Source organism: Nilaparvata lugens, chromosome 10 (genome assembly GCF_014356525.2).
Source record: "Nilaparvata lugens isolate BPH chromosome 10, ASM1435652v1, whole genome shotgun sequence".
Lineage (NCBI taxonomy): Eukaryota > Metazoa > Arthropoda > Insecta > Hemiptera > Delphacidae > Nilaparvata > Nilaparvata lugens.
The window spans coordinates 36,149,661-36,170,255 of record NC_052513.1 but is presented as its reverse complement, the minus strand read 5'-3'; the positions used below and the strand labels follow the sequence as shown (position 1 = coordinate 36,170,255).

Below are 20,595 nucleotides of genomic sequence, written 5' to 3'. Positions count from 1 at the left end.
ATGCAACCATTTCAAAGCACGCTGGTACACCAGTGAGAAACCAGAATTGGTGACCGGGCTGGCGCACTACCTCCGTAAACAAAGCCGTAGCGCATTCGTGTGACGTCAGCACAGTTAGTGCTCCTACACCAATAGAAACACTAGCTGAAATAAAATAATTTTTATTGGTGTAGGAGCCCTACCTGTGCTGACGTCACACGAATGCACTACGGCTTTGTTTACGGAGGTAGTAGCTGGCTACCCTGTAGTGAGGTCCACGTTATAATGGCAGTAAAAGAATTGAAAATAAATGTTAATATAAATATCAATGCAGTTTTGAACAACGTTCTTCTCATAACACAACAATGTAATCGATATTATTATTATGAGACTGCAATGTGTTTCTGGTTACATAATTGCTCAAAAAAATAGTCAGGTTCAAGTTATAATGTCAGTGGAGAAAGATATGGCTATCCATCTAAAGAGGATAGTTGATACCGGTTTATCTGAAGTAATATCAACTGTTCATACTTTTTGAAAATAATCAATTATATTTTATTCACATTTTTTAATGATTAAATAGTAAATTCCTATTATTGAGATGAAATATTTTGTTAATTACACTTCTACATTGTTAAAAAACGATGTGGCAACGTTGCGGAGCTAGAGAAGGATAGCGCCATCTGCTTTGTCGAATGATAGACAAGGATAGCAACACCAATGTTAACCAAATACTGCCATTATAACGAGGACCTCACTGTAGTAGAATTGCTATAGTGAGGTTCACGTTGTAATGGCAGTGGAGAAAGATAGGCGAACAACGTTTCCGAACCTCTGTCATGTCAATGCCTTCTATAGACGATAGCTGATACAGGTTTATTGATGTAATATTAACGGTTCATTTTCGTTTAAAATAATCGATTATATTTTATCAAGCAAGAAATTATATTTTTCAATAATTTCATAATGTATTTACATAATTGAGACGGAATATTTTTTAATTAATTATAAATTCTGCATTGATAAAAACGATCTGGCAACAACGCAAAGCGAGAAAGAGATAGCGCTATCCGCTTTGTTGAATAATAGACAATTATGCCATTATAACTTGGACCCACTGTAGTAGAATTGCTAATAATGTCGGCACTCACCGTATGTAGCATCCGCTCCATCATACTTTCTCACTCTAACAACAGCAACTAAATGGCAATCCTCCTCCATGCAACTTCTCATTAGAACTCACTTCGCTCGCCGTGCACTTCTCCACTCCTCTCCTCTCTCCTTCTCACTCTGCTCACTGCAAAATGAAATCACTCACGTTATGATCTAGTTTTTTAATTAGCATCAATTTCAACAATAATATTATAATTTATAGTAAACTACATTTCCTAAGCCATCTTCGAATGTTTATAGCTTCACGTTTTCGACAAGTGTCTGTTTTTTTCGTTCCCTTATTGTTATTGAATGAATAAACAAACAAATAAATATACAACTAGCCTGAATAAATTAAAAATATAGTAACAGTCAAGTAGCTTGGCAACGTTTGTCAAAAAAATTAAACATATTTGTCACATAGATCGGCCTATTCTCTTCACACTGTCCACTAACGTTAGAACATGCATGTCACACATGTTTATTAGGCTTCAAACATAAAATAAACAATCAATACCAATAAATAAACCAATGCAAAATTACAAATAATAATAAAATATTAAAATTCAACCTCAAATAGAGCAGATGGAAACAAAAAAATGGAAATAGAAAAACCCAACCTCAATTTTTTTCTGTGATGACTGACACAACAATGCATGACGACTGTGTATCATGAATGACGACTGTGTATCATGCATGACGACTGTGTATCATGCATGACGACTGTGTATCATGCATGTTCCACTGTTAGTGGCCAGCCTAAGACGAATCGTTCTGTACAGTTTCTACTGCACAATAATGCCATAATATGAATTATCGTCAAGAGATAAACGAACCAATTATCACATACACCAATCATGTGCAATATTCAAGTACAACAAACATTAGGTGGCAATATTATAAAAGTTTGAATGTAAGTGCAAAGGCAGAGTATCCTTTTATGTAGAAAATAACCTATAATTTAATCCTTGACCAATATTGGAGACTGGATTAATGGGTTTTACCTTCACAAACGATTATCTTATCAACTCAATAGTTTATTAGTCTTCAACTAGGTGCTATAAAAATCATGAAAGAAAAAAATGTAGGTTTTATGTCTAGTCCACAGTCTGAAAGGTTTGTCTGCGTTGGTCTTGCCCTTAGACCAGTTATAGAATAGACACGCTGAGAAGTCTAGCCTATGAAACCAACATCTACTGCCATATCGCCCCATCGTGACGTCAGCATCGGATAGAAAACTTTCAGATTGTGTCTATTTCAAATAGAAGTGAATTATTTTTTTATTAAAATGGTAAACTCCCGCTGCGCTCCCGCTGAAATAGACACAATCTGCTATGTAAACAGACTCTACAGAAAAGTTTTCTATTCGATGATGACATCACGATGGGGCGATATGGCAGTAGATGTTGGCTTCGTCGACTTTCAGTATGAATATACAATGGGGCGTGTCTATTCTATAACTGGTCTAAGGTCTTACCCAATCAAGGCCAGTGGTAGCCAGCGTTGGCAAGCGCTCGATACACGGAGCGTCGCATTCAAAATTACAAATTGAAAATGGATTTTGAGATTGAAAATGTTATTAATCATAAGCAACATTCAAGTACAACAAACATTAAGCCACAATATCATCAGAGTGGCGGCTATACATCAATTTAATGCATCATGCAGATCAATTTCATCGGCTTTATATATGCAATACTAATCCTTAAAATTTGGAATAGTTGAGAAATAATTTTTCCAAATATAGTACAAAATAAATCTGGATTCTCACAGCGGAAGTGACCGGTACAGTGAGAATATAATTCCCATAATCTCTAATGGGACTATTCATACTGCCTGGACGTCTTATCAGAAGAGTCCAATCAGAACTAATGGAAATTATATTTTCACTGTACCGGTCACTTCAACTGACACTGATATGTTGTGGGAATATCCAGCTCAATTATTAAACTCTATGGACTAGTGATGAGCTAAAGCGTTATTTGCAGTTAACGGTTATAACCGTTACTGTTACTTCTGCTTAACGGTTATTTTAAACCGTTCATTAATAACTACTATCAATATTCTCAATCAGTACACGTAGAAAGTTCCGTAAAACTGTTCTTGTGTATGCTGTAGTGTAGCCATAGCCTACCAGACGATATAGATGTCTTGTAGTCTACAGTTTATATTCACAATAGATATTAAATGAAAATTTGAATAAAATTATTCATATTAATATTAATTTCAACTTCATATGGTGAAACCCTTGTTAAGAAGTTATTGTCAAACATAAAGAGCCACAGACAAATCGACAATTCCTTTTGCCTCCAGTCAGTCAAAACTGAGAACTTACTCCCACTCATTCAATTAAATAAAATGAAAAATCATTAGAATAGAATAAAATATTTTTAATCTCATTTGCTTAATAATACAATACAAAATTAGTGAGAAAATAAATGTGTTAATTTTTCAACATTTGAAACATAATCAAAACAATATCATCTGCCATTATAGACTTGGTAAAAAAATTCAAAAATATATCCTTATTAATTGAGAAAAAAAAATATTAATGAAAAAAAAATTAGTTTGATAGTGAGAGAGAGAATAAATTGGTTCCAGAGTTCATTTGATAGGCCTAACTAACTTGGAATTGCAGTTGAGAAAAAGTAATATTTTCGCTTTGTTCTCACTCAGGCGATTTCTCCTATTTGTGATCGTTAGCCCAGCCTTAGAAAAAATACGTTCACATGGAACAGATGTGGCTAATGTACAAAGTTTTTCTTTTGCGATCTCAGATAAATGTGGGTAGATTGCTGCATTGTTCTTCCACCACTCCAGAGGTTTACATTTACGTTCTGGTACATCTTCATCAAGGTACCTTTGTATTTCTACGATGGCCCTTGACAGTGGTGTTCCTCTTGGCTTTGTTTCTGAAACTGTCTTCTCATAAGTGGACCACACTTTGAACTCGTCATCTTCATCACCATTTTTCTCCTCTTGCTGGGTTGCCTCACATTCAGTTGCCATGTTAATCATGCTGTTCATTCTCTGAGCCAGAGCATTCTTTACGTATTGTTTTGCATTCTCTGCTGACTTCGATTCAGAGAATGTTAGATTCTTGAAACGAGGGTTCAAGAAAGTAGTCATTAGCAGTGTTTGTGAATTTTCATAAGCACCACATCGTCTCTATAATCCATTTTTCAAATTGGTCACTACTTCTTTTATTGGTTCGAAGTAGTCCTTCTGGCTCATTTTTGTTATCACGTTATCCAAACCATTCACCAATGGTGTCACCAAGGAAGCAGTGCAGTACTCCTCTCCACTAATAGTCTTTGTCACTGATTCAAATGGCTTCAGAATCTGGCACAACTGTTTGGCTATTTTCCACTCATCTGAGCTTAGTACTGGAAGCTCCTTGTCCAGTAATGCCACCGTACTTCTTATTGGAGCCTCTAGCTGTACAAATCTCTCCAACATATAAAATGTGGAATTCCACCGTGTACAAACATCCAACACCAGCTTCAGTGGAGTAGAAGTATTCAGCATATTTTGCTGACGTGCCATAAGCTTTTCATTGGCTACCCAGCTCTTTCTGAAATGACTCACAATAGTCTTAATTTTATGTAGTAAGTCTGTAACACGTGGAACATTCAGAGCATCATTAACAAGTAAATTCAAAGTATGAGCAAAACACCCAACATTTTTCAAGCCCATAACATTTTTCAAAGCACCCTGAATGTTGCTTGCATTGTCTGAAACAGACAGTATGATTTTTTCATTTATGCCCCATTCACATAAAATTCTGGTAATTTCATCCGCCAAATTTTTACTTGTGTGTTGTGAACTCATGGCTGAGCATTCAAGAAGCACGGATATAAGCTCAAATTCGTCATTCACAAAATGAGCTATTACTGCTATGAAGCTTGTTGTATTCATTGAAGTCCAGCAATCTGTTTTTATACAAAAAGCTTTTCCAGAAACTATCAGTTAAGTATTATGCAAACATTCTTCATAGAGGGCAGGAATGTATGTTCTTAAGATCATGTGACGGGATGGTAACTGATAATTTGGATTTAGTGCCTCTACAAATTCTATGAAAGCTTCTTCCTCAACTATTCTGAATGAATGGTAATGGCGTGTGAAAAGTTTCATCAGTTTATCATCAATATTCTTCTTACCCTGTGGAGTGACTTTCTTTGGTATGTAAGCAGACATTGTTTCCTGTCGAGAATGCTTTTTCAGTTCAACTACTGAGGTGCTCCTGCCAGGGACTTCAACAGGAGCGGTTCCTCCATTTTCATTGGAAATTGCAGCAGCTGTTGCTGAAGAACTTTGTCCAAGTAGGTCTCCTTCTCCTGAAGTTTGAGCTGGTTCCTAAAACAAAAAGCAAGCAACTGCTGAAATTGTTGTGAAAAATATGAAACAGCAGGTTATCAAGTTGCCAAAAATTCTTGAAATCATATATAGATAGAACATAGATTTTCCTATTCTTTCATTTATCTCCTATAAGTATTTTTTTCTCATTCATCATGGTAATTTTCTTAACTAAATTGCACAAATTATATAACTCTACTTTTTAAGATAATCTAAATAAAGTTTACTTGAACTGAGACATTATTGAACAAATTAATATTGATGGCTCTCAGCTGAAATTTGGATATCTCAGAGATGAAACGTTTTCAGATTATTTTTACTTTCCTTGCCCTATACCATAGGTAAGGAAGGTATTGCTTTCCAAAAAAAATTAAGGTACCCTAATTTCAAGTTTTCTATACGTTTCAAGGTCCCCTGAGTCCAAAAACATGATTTTTGGGTGTTGGTCTGTGTGTGTGTGTGTGTGTGTATATATATATATATATATATATATATATATATATATATATATATATATATATATATATATATGTGTGTGTGTGTGTGTGTGTGTGTGTGTGTGTATGTCTGTGAACACGATAACTCCATTCCTAATTAACCGATTGACTTGAAATTTCAAACTTAAGGTCCTTATACCATAAGGATCCGTCAATAAGAAATTTAATAAAATTCCATTCAAGATGGCGGAAAAAATGGCGAATAATTACTAAAAAACCATGTTTTTCACGATTTTCTCAAAAATAACTTGACCGATTTTTTTCAAATTCATACCCTGTATAGTTATTTATCAGCTCTATCAACTAGCATGAGTCTCCGTTCTGGAAAACTGATGGGGGGTCCACCCCATCCTTGAGAAATGGACTTAGTAACCTCCTTCTCATGCATGAGGTAGGTAGGTAGCGCAGTTCATAAAAAGAACACATAGTCGAGATATTTCATCTGTAGAACAGCTTTTTTGACGACTTTAAAAAAATTACGACTAAAAAAAAATAATCGAATTTCACAATTTACACAAAGGAAAAAGTACTCTGAAAACAATTATATATACACATATACAGAAGTCTGATCGTAGTTTCAAATATGAGCAAGGAAAGTTGTGTGAGTGTACCACACCACATTTTTAAAATTAGAGAAGTTTTTAGTCATCAATCTTACCCATAAGTAGTCATAGGCCTACAGTAATAGTTGTAAACAGTTTGTGATGGATAATCAAAATCAAAAACTTATTATTTTGATTGTGCTTTAACCATTCAACCAGTATAATGTATAATGTTTTTCACAGATAAACTTACCTCAACAAGTTGATTTCTTTTTGTAAGTTTCGTTGCGATTGATGGTGGTAAGGACACAGTTGGGTGTGTTGTCACAACATGTTTTCGCAAATTGGAGGTTGTGCTTTTATATGAAAGTTGGCATTTGCACATATTACAAGTAGCTATTTCATTATTCAATGGAGTGAAAAAGCTCCACAATTCGCTAGTTTTGCGGCGCTTATTACACAGTGACATTATTAGAATATTTCAAATAGAAGAGAGAGAAGAGACTGCAGTTTCATCAAGAACCATGAAGGCATGAAGCAATATACATAACCTTTAAGCAATAGGCCGGTATTCAGTGTTGCAAATGGCAATGGACAAAATTACCCAAAATTTTCCCCGGAATCAGTCCCAAAAACCCGGAATTATAAACTGAATTCCCCAAAAAATCCCCGGAAATAAGATGATGATTTTTCTCAATATAAAATAGTCATTAAATGGAAAAGTAGTTGAGATTAAAGCATGTATAAAATTTTCTCTACTCAATTTTGTTTTATCAAAACGTAAACCTCCTTTAAATACTAGGGAGAGAACGTTTCTAAGCCTGCAGCTGCAAAACTTTTTTTGAAGTGACAATTTCTCGTAAAGAGAGCAGCCATTTTGCGAGTTTGTCGAAGAGCGTACTTGAAGTGTGAGGTTTTTTTTTGTTGGATTTCTGGTTGTATATACTGTTTTCAAATAATACCGGCGGTATTATTTGAAATTTGAAATTCAGTGCACAGCTGCACAGCGCGACACCGGCCAAATAATTACTACAGTGAGGTCTATGTAAAGGTGCGTACAGACTGTCGCTCTGCTCCGCAACCGAACGTCACTCCAGCAGAGCGATTGATGATCGACCGGGGAGCAACAGTGGTTCGACCGGGGAACGCGAGAGGATCTAACATCTTCCGTAACGTTCATGATGGGTGAGTGGGCGGTGCGACTGTGGTTCGATGGTGGTACGAGGACGGTACGAGGGAGGAGCGTGCTCGGTGCGGGTTGGAAGCGCGAATATGTGTACACAGCTTAATAATGGCAGTATTCGAATAACATTAGTGTTGCTATCATTTGACAAAGCAGGTGTTTGTCCTTTTCTAGCTCTGCAACATTGCCAAATATGTTTTTAACAATGTAGAAATATAATTAATTGAGACAGTGACACGGCAATGCTGTTCTACCTTTATTCACTGCCGTTATAACGTAGGCCTCACTATAGTACATTATTTGGCCGTTGTCGCGCTGTGCAGCTGTGGACTGAAATTTAGTACTTTATTAGTTACAACACTGCCTACTGGCAAAACATTGTACTACTAAACGGTTAGTCGTTCTCGATATTCGTTAATCGTTATTGTCAGTAGTTGAGCTTGACGTGTTGCGGTACTACTGTAGTGTTGCTTTGTTGTATTCCGTGAATAATATTCACTCGAGGTTAACCGTTCAACCCAATAACAGTTATTTGCCAGATGCGATAACCGTCCTTGAAGTTATTTTTCAATAACGGTTATAAAATCACAGATAACGCTCAACACTACTATGTACATCGAAATCATGTTAATTCAACTTTTAGATAAAACATGAAAATCTATGTATTCATATATGTATGAACAACTATATTTTAAAAATAGGAATAAAATGCACTAGATTATATTAAGGTTCACGTTATAATGGTAGAGGAGATAGATTGGAAAACAGCGTTGCCTATTCTCTGCCCTGTCACTGCCTTCTATAGAGTATAGCTCAAAAAAAACACTAAAAATGCCACAAATTTTGTAAAAATGGCCATGCAATTTTTAAACCAAGCCCCTATTTAAAATTTTACATCCATTTTCGCTTAAAAACCTTTATATCTTATTGCAATTATCAACTGTTCATACTTGTTTAAAATGATCAACTATATTTTATTCGTCATGAAAAAATATTTTTAAATGATTTAAGCTCAATAATAAATTATCATTATTGAGATGAAATATTTTGTTAATTACACTTCTACATTGTTAAAAAACGACGTGGCGACGTAGCGGAGCTAGAAAAGGATAGCGCCATCTGCTTTGAAGTATGATAGACAAGGATAGCAACACCAATGTTAATCAAATACTTCCATTATAACGTGGACCTCACTATAGATATAAGGTAGCCTACCTGATTGGAACTAGTCTGTAGCTTCGTCCCACAGTGGTGAGAAGTAGGTGGGGGGAGGGGGGTTAAGGACGGAACCCCTTATCAACTACTCGTTCTACCTGAAAGCACAAAGAGCAACAAATTCGAATTATTACTAAATCACAAATTAAAACCAAACTACATTCTAATCAAATCAGAATATTTGAATTTGAAACTGAAAAAAATTAATTGCAAACACAGAGTTTGGTTTTTCTACACTTTTCCATGGAGGACGACATAATGATATAAACATAGAGAAACAATAGCATAAGTAGATATCCCATGGTATAGGACGTTTATTTCGCAACTTTTACTGTTATCTCAAGCCGATAGTCCACCTAGTTCTTTCCCGTGAAGCTGTGTGACGCTCGTAGTCTCTCATACTGTGCCGTTTATACACTCTCACCCCAAAAAACAGTAAAAATCGACAATAATCGACAGTAATCGGCTTGAGATAACAGTAAAAGTTGCAACATAAACGCCCTATACCATAGGATATCTACTTACGCTATTGTTTCTCTATGATATAAATAAGCACATAATAATAGGACACAGCGCTATATTTATTATTATTATTTATTAATATTTCTTAGTCTTTTTCATTCAATATGAATAATTACCACAATATCAACTACACAAAAAAAGAAAACATAGCATAAAAATATATCCCATGTTTTAGGGCGTTTATGTTCTAAATTTAACAATTAACTCAAGCCATAGTCCTAGTAGTTTATTTTTGATGAAGCTATGTGACGCTGGTATTCAAAGTATCAAAGTATTTGACAAATAGAGCATATTATCCGGTTCGCGAGTTTTTAGATGAATGACTTTTGATGATTTTTATTTTTTACCGCTTTCCTCCCTCGGATCCAACTCCAACCTATCTAGACACTAGACTTGACTAGATTCAAATCAAAAGCTTTTAGCCTTATAATAGTTAATAAACTTGTTTCAATTGCCCCCTGTGGGTTGGGGGAGCTTTGAGTCGATCATCGTACTCAAGAATGTGTTGAAAACCAGAATTCACCTACAGTGGGCAACTAAAATGGACCTCAAGGCAATTCCAGAAGTTGCCTTGCCTTCAAACCCCACGGGTTCTGCCCCATCAGGGGAGTTTCGGAGGGGCAAAAGGAAAATCCAAGAAACCAGAGATGGGTGAAACTCCAGGCACAAAATGTAGGTCAACAGGCTAAGTCGTGGGTGGCCAGGTGCCCTAGAGGCAATTTGGCGACCCCTCCTTCAGCGGAAGGACCTGTAAAGAAGCCAGGAGTGAAACTCATGTAGGTCACGATTTTGTGGGTGGAGAGACCAAAACTCACCACTGCTCAAAGGACGGCCATTTAGGCAAAACTTCTTGGGAGAGGTGAGGCTTCTGACCCAGCAGAGTTTCGGTGGGGCAAAAAGAAAAACCCAAGAGACCAGAGATGGATGAAACTCCAGGCACAAATGTGGGTCGAGAGGCTGAGTCAAGGGTGGCCGGGCGCCCTAGAGGCAACTTGGCCACCCCTTTCTCAGCGGTAGGACCTTCAAAGTAGGTCAGGAGTGGAACTCACGTAGGTCACGAGGACTAATCAGTCTGAAGAGACTACCAAGCATATCACACTGGATTGCAACAAGCAACCGGGTGATGAATGGGATGTTAGTATAGGGAAAACACCTGGTTCTTGTAAAGAACACAGGTATTGGTTTGCCTAACTAAAATACTACTTCGGAACACAAAAAGCTTTGGTTGACGTGTGGGGTTCTTTGAACCTTTAGATCCTGAATCCGTCCCTTCAAAACAATAAACTTGTTTAGTCTCTTATTGTGTATTTTATGAATTTGTCATTTATATAATTGAATATCATATAATAATTGAATTGTGACAATGCAGAAATTCTTTACATGTTGTAAATAATATTGTAAACGAATTAAATTGCAAATAACAAATTTGAATTTGGTAGTCTTTCATACTGTGCCGTTCTTACACTCTCACCCGGTCATAACAGTAATAATAGACAGCTTGAGTTAGTCTAACAAAAATCGCCTTGAAATTTGGAACATAAACCCAATCATACCATGGGATATCTTCTTATCCTATCTTTTCTCGATGTAAGTTGTTATTGACATTAAATTATAACAGAAACACCATCAGAACAGTTAAAATCGTTGTAAGTTTGTACGCATAATACATGTGAGATAATGATATTGAATTAACTTGTTTACACTTGTTAAATTTGTTACAATAATATTATTGTATTTTGTTAGGAATATTACATATTATAGAACAATAGATATATCTTAATAATGTCATGATCTCTTGACTCCACTTAAGAACTCGCTGAACAAAGTATTGAATACAAGCGCACAATCCACAGTGCGAATTGATTAAAAGCTGAAAAACCTGAGCTTACGAGAAATTTCAACTAATAAAATTGCAAGATTCGGCCCGCTTGCACAAAACTCTGTCAAATTTTAGTGATGATCAAATGCCAAATTAGAGAAGTATTATTTTAAAAGAAGCCTTCTCCGATTGTTTTTGTAGCATTTAATCCTTGTATAAAAATAAACAGACCTCTGTCTTCTTTTCAAAGAAGACATTCTCAAAATATTTTCGAGGCAATTAATGTTCATTAAAGTTGAACAGACTTGTGCAACCGGGCCACAGACGCATGTGACAAGACTCACCTATCATGTCCTACTTGGAGGCTTCGGGTGATGATAGAAGAGCGGAGTGACAGGATGTCAACCCAGTTCACATCAGCTTGGTCTCACATCATCCATGTAGTATCTACCTTCACCTCCACCTGAAGAAAATAATAAAAGGCATTGGAATTTCTATAACTCCTCTTTCAATTATTTATTTATTGGAAAGAGCAAACAATATAATAGTCGGAAAAGAAAATGATATACGGGCATAGAGAGAATATAGAATAATAAGATATCTCATGGTATAGGGTACTCATGTTCCAATTTTCACTGATAATTCATGCGGATAGTTCTAGTAGTTATTTTTCGTAAAGCTATGTGACGCTGTTAGTCTCTCATACTGTGCCGTTCTTACACTCACACCCGGCCAAAGAAGTAATAATAGACAGTAGTCGACAGTGGCTTGAAATTTGGAACATAGACCACCTAACCTTTTATTGTATTAAATCAATTTAATAAAAGCTATAAGTTAGCATTATGACAATTACAACATTATGCCATACGATAGAAATACCTACAGTCAAGATACAGTATCTGATTCTCTTATCCTGCCGCACTTTTCTTTTGCTAAGGCTGGCCACTAACGACAGGATATGCATGATAAATTAATAATTTTATTTCAACTTCTAATTATTGAAACTTGAGTTGTGTTCAGATAGTACAGAATACTACATTCCTAATTACGTTGTATATTTTCTAGTTTCACATTGTGACGAACGAGAATACCCATCCTATTTAATAAAAAACTATATAAAAACTTGTAGTACCCTTTATTATTAAAAACTTTGAAATAAAAGGCTACTACTATAGTCCGGGCGCAAATGTCATTCCGTGGTCATTTTTGAGAAACAGCCGTGAAAGATGTATCAATTCTTCGTTAGGTCTAGCATAATTTAGGATCGCGATGATGATAAGTCGAAATCACAAACAAACACCTCGGAAACATTTTCATGGTTTTGCTATATTGCTTGTATTTAATAACCGTTCAAGATATTCAACAGTTTTTTTAGACGAAAATATTTTTAAAATCTTCCTCTACAATTTTTGTTTCATAAAATTTTCCTCTAAAACACATAATTTTGAGTTAGAACCTTAAAAAGCCAAAAAAAAACATTTTTCTAAAATGAACGGTTATTGAAATACAAACAATATAGCAAAACCATAACATTTTGGTGGCCATCTTGTTTCCGAGGTGTTTGCCTGTGATTTCGACTTATCATCATCGCGATCCTTATCATGCTAGACCTAACGAAGAAATTGATACATCTTTCACTGCTGTTACTCAAAAATGACCACGGAATGACATTTGCGCCCGGACTACTGGTTTTATATTTTTTTATCAATTTGTACAAAAGTAGCACATATAAGTGAAGTCTTCATCCTATTTATTTTACATTGAAAATAATAACTGATAATAATAGATAAAGTCCATAATAAACGTACAAAATTCAAAAGATTACGGTTATGATTTTCGCCAACCTGACATTGTGAAGCTGAACTCGCCAACTTTATAAACAAGGCACTTTCACACTAGATACTTTCACGTTCATTCAAAATAACTAAAAAAAAAGACTTGAAGTCAAATTTATAGTTATTTATACAGCAAAATAAAGGAATATTCATTCAATTTTCAAAATTTCTAACCCTTCTCTCTCATAGAAAAACAAAATTGGACAGCGGAGCGGACAGGACGAAAACTGAACATAGACGTGCAACAGATAGCTAGATAGAGTGGCTGAGCTACTCACTGTGCTCACAAACTTGTTTGAAGCATGAAGCTACACAGCCAGCTGACATAAGATCATGAAAGCACTTAGAAAACATAACCTCAATCACGTAAACATAACCAACAATTTTAATCTAAGTTTATATTCAAATTTTTAATATAACGAATAAATAAATAAGTTATTATTGTTTCGTTAATTATCCACAAAAACAGAAAAAAAGCCTAGCTCAAATACTATTGTAGCCTACTATGAAGTAAATGGAAGGAGAATTAATCAAATAACTTATATGAAGTAAGTCTATAATTTAACATCAACTAATGGAAAAATTGAGAAGAAATCTTGACTTATAAGAGGATAAGTTTATTAATAATTAATAACTATCCATACCTTCATTCATAAACGGAACCGGTTGAGAGATATTTCACCCACACAAAACTTGACTTGCACTTTTACTACACAGCTATCAAAAACACAACCCTTTAATTAAACATATTATTCTGTAACACAGTACAATTATTCACGATAATTCAGTACATAATTAACACAAAACTTGATAAAAAGCTATAATTCAATGAAAAGCAATGAGGACTGCATTCTGATCTGACCGACCAGTTGATACAAGATACAAGTGAACTGCAGTGACTGGCTGTCTGCGACTGCACAACTGCTTGAATCAAAAGAAAGCTAGACAAATAAAATGGCGACAAGGCTGACAGCCAATCACAGAGAAGCATTCGTCACAAATCTTCTTTGACCTTCCATCACCTTCCAAATCAACTAACCAAATTCAATATGGCAAATTTCAACCAGCAGACATGTTGAGGGTGGTTGGAGTGTTGAGGGAAAAGAGAAATTCCCATTTCTCAACTATTGTCCTATTAATATATATCTTGTTTTTTTTTTGAACCAATCAAAATGTAGAATTTTGAGCTGGTACCTGAACAAATTCAAGTATAATAGAGGGATCCTTATTTTTGATAATTTATGCAAACGATTGAAAATAATTTTCACTACTGAATATTATAGTATAGTATAAATTGGAAATGGGACAGTTTTGGGTATGAGCCTGTTGTGCCTTTCCTCATCTCAAGTATTTGTGCACAATGTGATAAATAAACAAATATAATAATATAAATAATTATTGTAGACTAGCATGTAACCCATGCTTCGCAATGAATTTTTTTTATAATTAAAAAATTTACAACCTGATCTACGGTTCTGAAATCTTGAATTTAAAATAGGCCTATACCCATCCTCGGTAAATTAATAATCAATTATGCAAAATTTTATAGTTAATCAGTTGAGTAGTTCAAAGTGATGATGCGTTATTCGTGAATTTCCTATCCCGTACGTGTATAAGCCAGTTCTTTCCTTATTATAATTATTATAGATAATAAAGTATGGTTACTAATAATTGGAGAAATACGATTTTATAATACTTTTGCTGATGTCAACTTTCTTATTTAGGGCTACTAGTATGTAAATAAAAATTGAAATCTTCAATTGCTTTGCTTGAGTATGGACTGTTGGCAGTGCCATCATTGTTTGTATATATTGGCCTGCCTAACATCAATGAAAAAAATAATAGTGAGTATGTGTTGAACAGTAATGTACATAGTTATGGAAGTAGGCATAGAAATAATATTAGAGCCAATTATTGTCAGTATGCAGGATAACAGAAGAATTGGCAATACATGTCTATAAAACTTTTTAATGCTCTCCCTAATGAGATAAGAGTAATTGACTATGAGAGTTTTAAACGGGTTTTAAAAAATTTGCTTGTTGGAAAAGGTTTATATAAGGTACGGTAGATGAGTTTTTCGAAATTCAATTTTGGAAGTTATTTGTGTGAATGTTTGTTTTTTGACTTGAGAGTACTAGGCAATTGATTTTAAAATAAAATAGATTAAAATAATGAAAATAAAATGTGATATTGCTGTAAGATGATGACGTTGTTATGATATTTTTATGTTTTTGACAATACATTATTTATGTTATGTATTTAAACTTATGTCAGTCACTGTAACTGTTATATTGAATCAATTTACAAACGGCTTGCACCAAGTTAGATACTCTGTCTGCAAGTAAGCAGGTTTCATTAGAATTATAAAAACTTTATTAATATGGTCAAAAATTGAAAGTAAATTTCAAACAATTATGACAATAGCTCTCGGCATTTCCACAGAGTTAATCAACTACTGTACAGAATACAATATCTACTTAAAACGGCGGTGAATACCAAACAAACAAGAATCTTTAGAAACGATCAGCGTTTTGCTCTTTAGGGGTCACTCAACACAACAGACAACTCAAAATATGATGAGATAAAAATATTACAAAACTTGTACAGTTTACTCTCAGCTGAAGCAAAGCTTTCTATAGAAAGCACTCGTTGATAAATATAATACATTTCATGCAACTCTCAGACAATATTTGAAATATCTCACTCAATATTGATTCAGCAAAATCGCTTCACATGGAACTGTAAGGCTCATATTAAACTAAGTAACGAGTGGGTCGCCAGAGAGCAACCATTGTAGAGCAAGTTCAGACACCAGTGAGACACCAAGATTGGTGACCCGAGTGAGACACCAGTCGGCCGCCAAAATGTGTTGTCTCGATTGGCGACCCTAGTTTGATGAGCGGAATAATATCTAATGCCCCGCGCCACGCTCGGACACTTGGCGACCCACTTGTGGCCGAATGTAATACCAGCCTAAACACCAAATCGGTGACCTAAATACGGTCCCAGGTGGATTCAAAACCATAGTGAGGTCCACGTTATACTGGTAGTGAAGAAACATAGGAGGAACAGCGTTGCCGATTCTCTACCTTACACTGCTTTCTATAGAGGATACTGACACTGATATTCTGATGTGATAAACTGTTCATTCTTGTTCAAAATAATCAATTCGCCCAGAAAATATACTTTTCAATGATTAATAATGAATTTTCATAACAGAGATTAAATATCTTGTTAATAAATATTCCTACATTGTTAAAAAACGATCTGGCAGAGCTAGAAAAGATAGCGCTATCAGCTTTGTCTAGTGATAGACAAATACAAATACAAATACAAATGTTTTTATTCTGATTCAAAAATCAAATACATACAAAATTTCAAATACATCCAACATCAAAAATGGAAATAAAATACAAAGTGCACTGAAGAAATTGTATAAAAATAATTTATGTAATAAGGCTTTCTACGTGTATGATGTATTATGAAAAAAAACAAAGCTTTTTTGAAACAGAATATTTCTAGCTTGCTGTAAGCATAAAATGCTAAACGCGTGCAAGCAGGAGTGCTTATACTATAATTGAATAAAATCAGAAAGAAGAAAAAAAAAATTTTTTGGGCAAGAAAAAAATGAAAACACACACTCACATTCACTCACCTCTCATACATTTCCAGTTTGGGCTTAATTACTTTTTGATATGATTTTCAACAACTATAATAATTATTATGTCGAAAACTAAGAAAGAATAAAAAACATGTGTTCTAAACAATCAGGCAAGATATTTCTAAGCCATTTAAGAATGTAATATTTGAAAATTTTCCTATTATCAATTCTCTTTGCCTCAAAAGGTAAATTATTGAAAAATTTCGGACCTAGAAATACAAACGAATTCTGGAAACAAGTGGTATATGACCTGGGAAGCCTTAGCAGATCAGAAGTGACTCTCCTAGTTTGATAATTTGTTCTCTCCCTGAAAAGTGCCTGACCACTGTTTCCAGACATTACAAAGAATAGGTATACAACTTTGAAAACATATATGTATCTTAGAGGCAAGCATTTTATATCTTGAAAAAGGGGAAAGGCATGTTCATATCTTCCTGATTTTTTAACAGCTCTGACAATAGATTTTTGTAAGGTTATAAGTGGTCTCAAGTGGGTAATGTAAGTAGAGCCCCAACAACTATTCCATAATTCAGTTTAGAGTCAACAAGAATAGCAACTCTATCATAACGTGCCATTATAACGTGGACCTTATTATAGTATGAGATGTTCACAGATTAGGACTTGACTGGTAAGTCCACACGAATCTTAGACTTGTGAAACTGAAATGTTTAGTTTTAGGTTCCGAATCAAAGTACATAATTTTGAAGGTAGGCCAATGACTGCAATGACTTCAATAGACAAAAATCAATAATCAAGTAAGATTGATGGTTTGAGGTGGGTTGCAAGCCACAGAAAATTGATTTAAAAACAAATAACTGAACTTGAAGACAAACACACAGCAATGATCCAGTTCATCTGTTTTGGATTAAAAAAAAATATATATATATTTGAAATGTCAAAACCACTTGTTGAATTACAGCAACGAAATACTAGTATCGGCTGTTACACCATTTCAATCTACGGTCAGCGCTGTTTTCTGGATAATTATAACAATCCTAGTTTCCAAGGTTGTTTGACATTCAAGTATTTTGAGGCAAGACAGATGTCTATCAATTTTATTTCCTCAACTTATTTGGAAATAGAGTCAAGTTATCAACTAAAATAATAGACACAAACAGGCATTGAACATTATTAAAGATTATCAGTACATGAGCATGAATTCACTAGTTTATTACTGCACAAGAGGCTATGTAATAAATGGAATATCAGCTCAGTTTCTGATTCGAAGCAACCAATACTACATTAAATAACATATTAAGAGTAATGGGTAAGAAGTAAAACACATTTAAAACTATGAAATAATTTCACGATTTTTTTCTTTTGTTACGATATTTCTCAATAATTTTAAAAAGGTCATCGAATCGACGTTAGCAAACAAGCCATGCTTGGCGTGACCGACGTCTATTAAGGTGCGTGCAGACTTTCGCTCTGCTCCGCAACCGAACGTCACTCCAGCAGAGCGATTGATGATCGACCGGCGAGCAAGAGTGGTTCGACCGGGGAACGCGAGAAGATCTAACATCTTCCGTAACGTTCATGATGGGTGCGACTGCAGAGCGGGGGCGGAGCGACTGCGGTTCGATGGATGAACGAGGGCGGAGCGTGCTCGGTGCGGGTTGGAAGCGCGTATATGTGTACGCAGCTTTACATTGAAAATTATGTATTTAATAAAATGAGAGAAAGTAATATGTGGCAGCCAACAGCTAACTCAGCTGGCAGACTGGAGTTGTGACGCTCCACAAAAACTCAAAAGAACCAATCAATTCTCTAGCATTGCATTCAAAATTCCGGCCCCACACTCTTGCCAAATCACCGACAATTGTAAGCACTCGGCCAGAGTATGGAAGCGGCATGACACATGTAAGATGTGTAGTACTTCATAGAATGAAGCTACTGTTCAACTCACATGTTTTTGGTAGTGTTTCATCAACATCACTCTGCTCCACATCACATTCAGCGATAAACGAGCACAGGCGAATCACATATTATGTGATCCAGTTTGGTAATAAGTGCTATAGTGCGGTCCACGTTATAATGGCATTGGAGAGAGATAGAACGACAGCGTTGCCGATTCTCTTCCTTAACACTGCCTTCTATAGAATATAACTGATGCTGGTAAGAATGTAATATCCTATATCTGGTAATAAAATTATCAACTGTTCACTCTTGTTAAAAATAGTCAATCATATTTTATTTGTCGAGAAAACTTTTTTCAATGATTAAATGTAAAACCAGTTAATTGGTTTTACAATATACAAACAACAATATACAAATATGAAAACAATATAAAAACTCGTAGTACCCTTTTATTAAAAACTTTAAAATAATTACCAGTTAACTAATTATTATAGTTCGACATAGTTTAAACCCGATCTGGCAACGTTGCGAAGCAATGGAAGGATAGCGCTAGCTGCATTGTCGAATGACAAACAAGGATAGCAGCACAAATATTAATCAAATACTGTCATTATTACGTGCACCACACTATAGGCCTGCAAGAAATATTCATAGATTAATAGAACATAATAAAATGTGTCAAGATAGAGAGGTATGTTACAACACTCACCAGCTGTCGAGCGTCACACTTGAAGGCTCTGGTCCATGACTCAAGTCCCATCACGATGTCCAGTTCATATCAGCATCCATGCATTGCACTGAGAGATGTTGTCATGTATCTCTCCACCTCCAGCAATCTGGCTCATCCCTAAAAAAAATATAAATTATGAAATGCATTGGAATTACAAAATCACGTTTAAAATAGACTATTTGTTATCGAAAGATTGGCACCTTGAAGACGGAACAATCAGGTAGGCCTAACAATATTCATCAAATCTATTCCAATAAGATTTTTGAATTTGGTTATAAAGCCCTCATAACATAAGAGTTGTGCATGAGTAACGAGTAATTGATGATGATGATGATGATAATCAGAGATTAAAGGACTCACAGAAACGGGCCAAAGTTGTAAGGCCCGTAGTACCATAGAGAAAAGATAGCATAAAAAGATATACCATGGTATAGGACGTTTATGTTCCAATTCCCAATGTTAACTCAACCCGATAGTTCTAGTAGTTATTTTTTGTGAAGCTATGTGACGCTGTTAGTCTCTCATACTGTGCCACTCTTAGGGCCGTTTGCACAGTATAGATTGCTAAACTCGATTAAGTTAATCCAGTTTAAGTTGATCCGAAAGTTTAAACTTGAATCGGTTTTCTCAGTGCATTTACTAATCCAGTTTAAGTTGAACAAGTTTAGCGTTAAGTTGGTAATAGAATGTCATCGTTTATAATATCAGGAAGGCTGATTTTTACAGGAAATTTGTTATTTGTTTACAAAACATCAGTAAATTGAGGTTATGTAGCTACTATTTCCTTGTTCAAAATCCACAGAGCTGTAATCTGTACGGTAATAAAAGTAAAAAGCGATCAAGAAATTCTTCAAAAATTATGAAATGCTATATTACTATTAGGAACAAACTTATATTTAGTTGGCACCAAAAAATATATTCTAGAATGTAAGATAAAAACCTTATTTTGTTATGAAAATCTACTTAAATCTACTACGGTCTTCCTCGTTTATTAGAAATCTCTCAAAAGCAAAATATCTCAGTTATGTGTAATTAAAAACATGTTTTCTAATCAAAGACCACTGATAAAAACTGTCTTATTTTCTATCAAGTGGTTTATTTAATCAAATACTAAATTGGCACTTGCTTTACTCAAGCAAAACCGTTAAAAAAATTCGGTATCATCCCAGAAATTTAAATGATTCGTTTTTTGCCCAATTTTTCTCAGTTCCAAAATTTCTTCGCAGTCATCTTTATCAATCGCATTA

At 34.9% G+C, this 20,595-nt stretch overlaps 3 protein-coding genes across 10 annotated transcripts in view; 1 reads left to right on the top strand and 2 right to left on the bottom strand.

Annotated features, from left to right (window-relative positions):
- LOC111064406 (septin-4) overlaps positions 1-20,595 on the top strand; it is a 102,177-nt gene that overhangs the window by 6,232 nt on the left and 75,350 nt on the right. The gene's annotated exons all lie outside the window — the stretch shown is intronic.
- The window catches only part of LOC120353363, a 39,862-nt gene continuing 20,250 nt past the window's right edge, over positions 984-20,595 (bottom strand). For 2 of the 7 annotated variants that reach the window (XM_039436778.1, XM_039436779.1), the window contains exons 2-4: positions 19,328-19,465; positions 5,292-5,487; positions 984-1,276 (exon numbers count right to left, since the gene is read on the bottom strand). In XM_039436778.1, the coding sequence (XP_039292712.1) occupies positions 1,212-1,276; positions 5,292-5,487; positions 19,328-19,378 (312 nt within the window). In that variant the 5' untranslated portion in view covers positions 19,379-19,465 and the 3' untranslated portion in view covers positions 984-1,211. Of the gene's footprint in view, positions 1,277-5,291; positions 5,488-8,924; positions 9,023-11,609; positions 11,729-13,073; positions 13,312-13,744; positions 13,997-19,327; positions 19,466-20,595 lie in introns of those variants that run through there. The other 5 variants (XR_005572311.1, XR_005572307.1, XR_005572310.1 and 2 more) reach the window with 5 other exon arrangements.
- LOC120348773 (zinc finger BED domain-containing protein 4-like) lies at positions 3,392-4,394 on the bottom strand. The gene has a single exon (XM_039436774.1). The coding sequence runs from the start codon at positions 4,258-4,260 to the stop codon at positions 3,736-3,738; it is 525 nt and encodes a 174-aa protein (XP_039292708.1). The 5' UTR covers positions 4,261-4,394; the 3' UTR covers positions 3,392-3,735.

Coding starts and splice junctions, on each gene's coding strand:
- LOC120348773 (XM_039436774.1), bottom strand. CDS start 4,260: ATGACTACTTTCTTGAACCCTCGTTTCAAGAATCTAACATTCTCTGAA.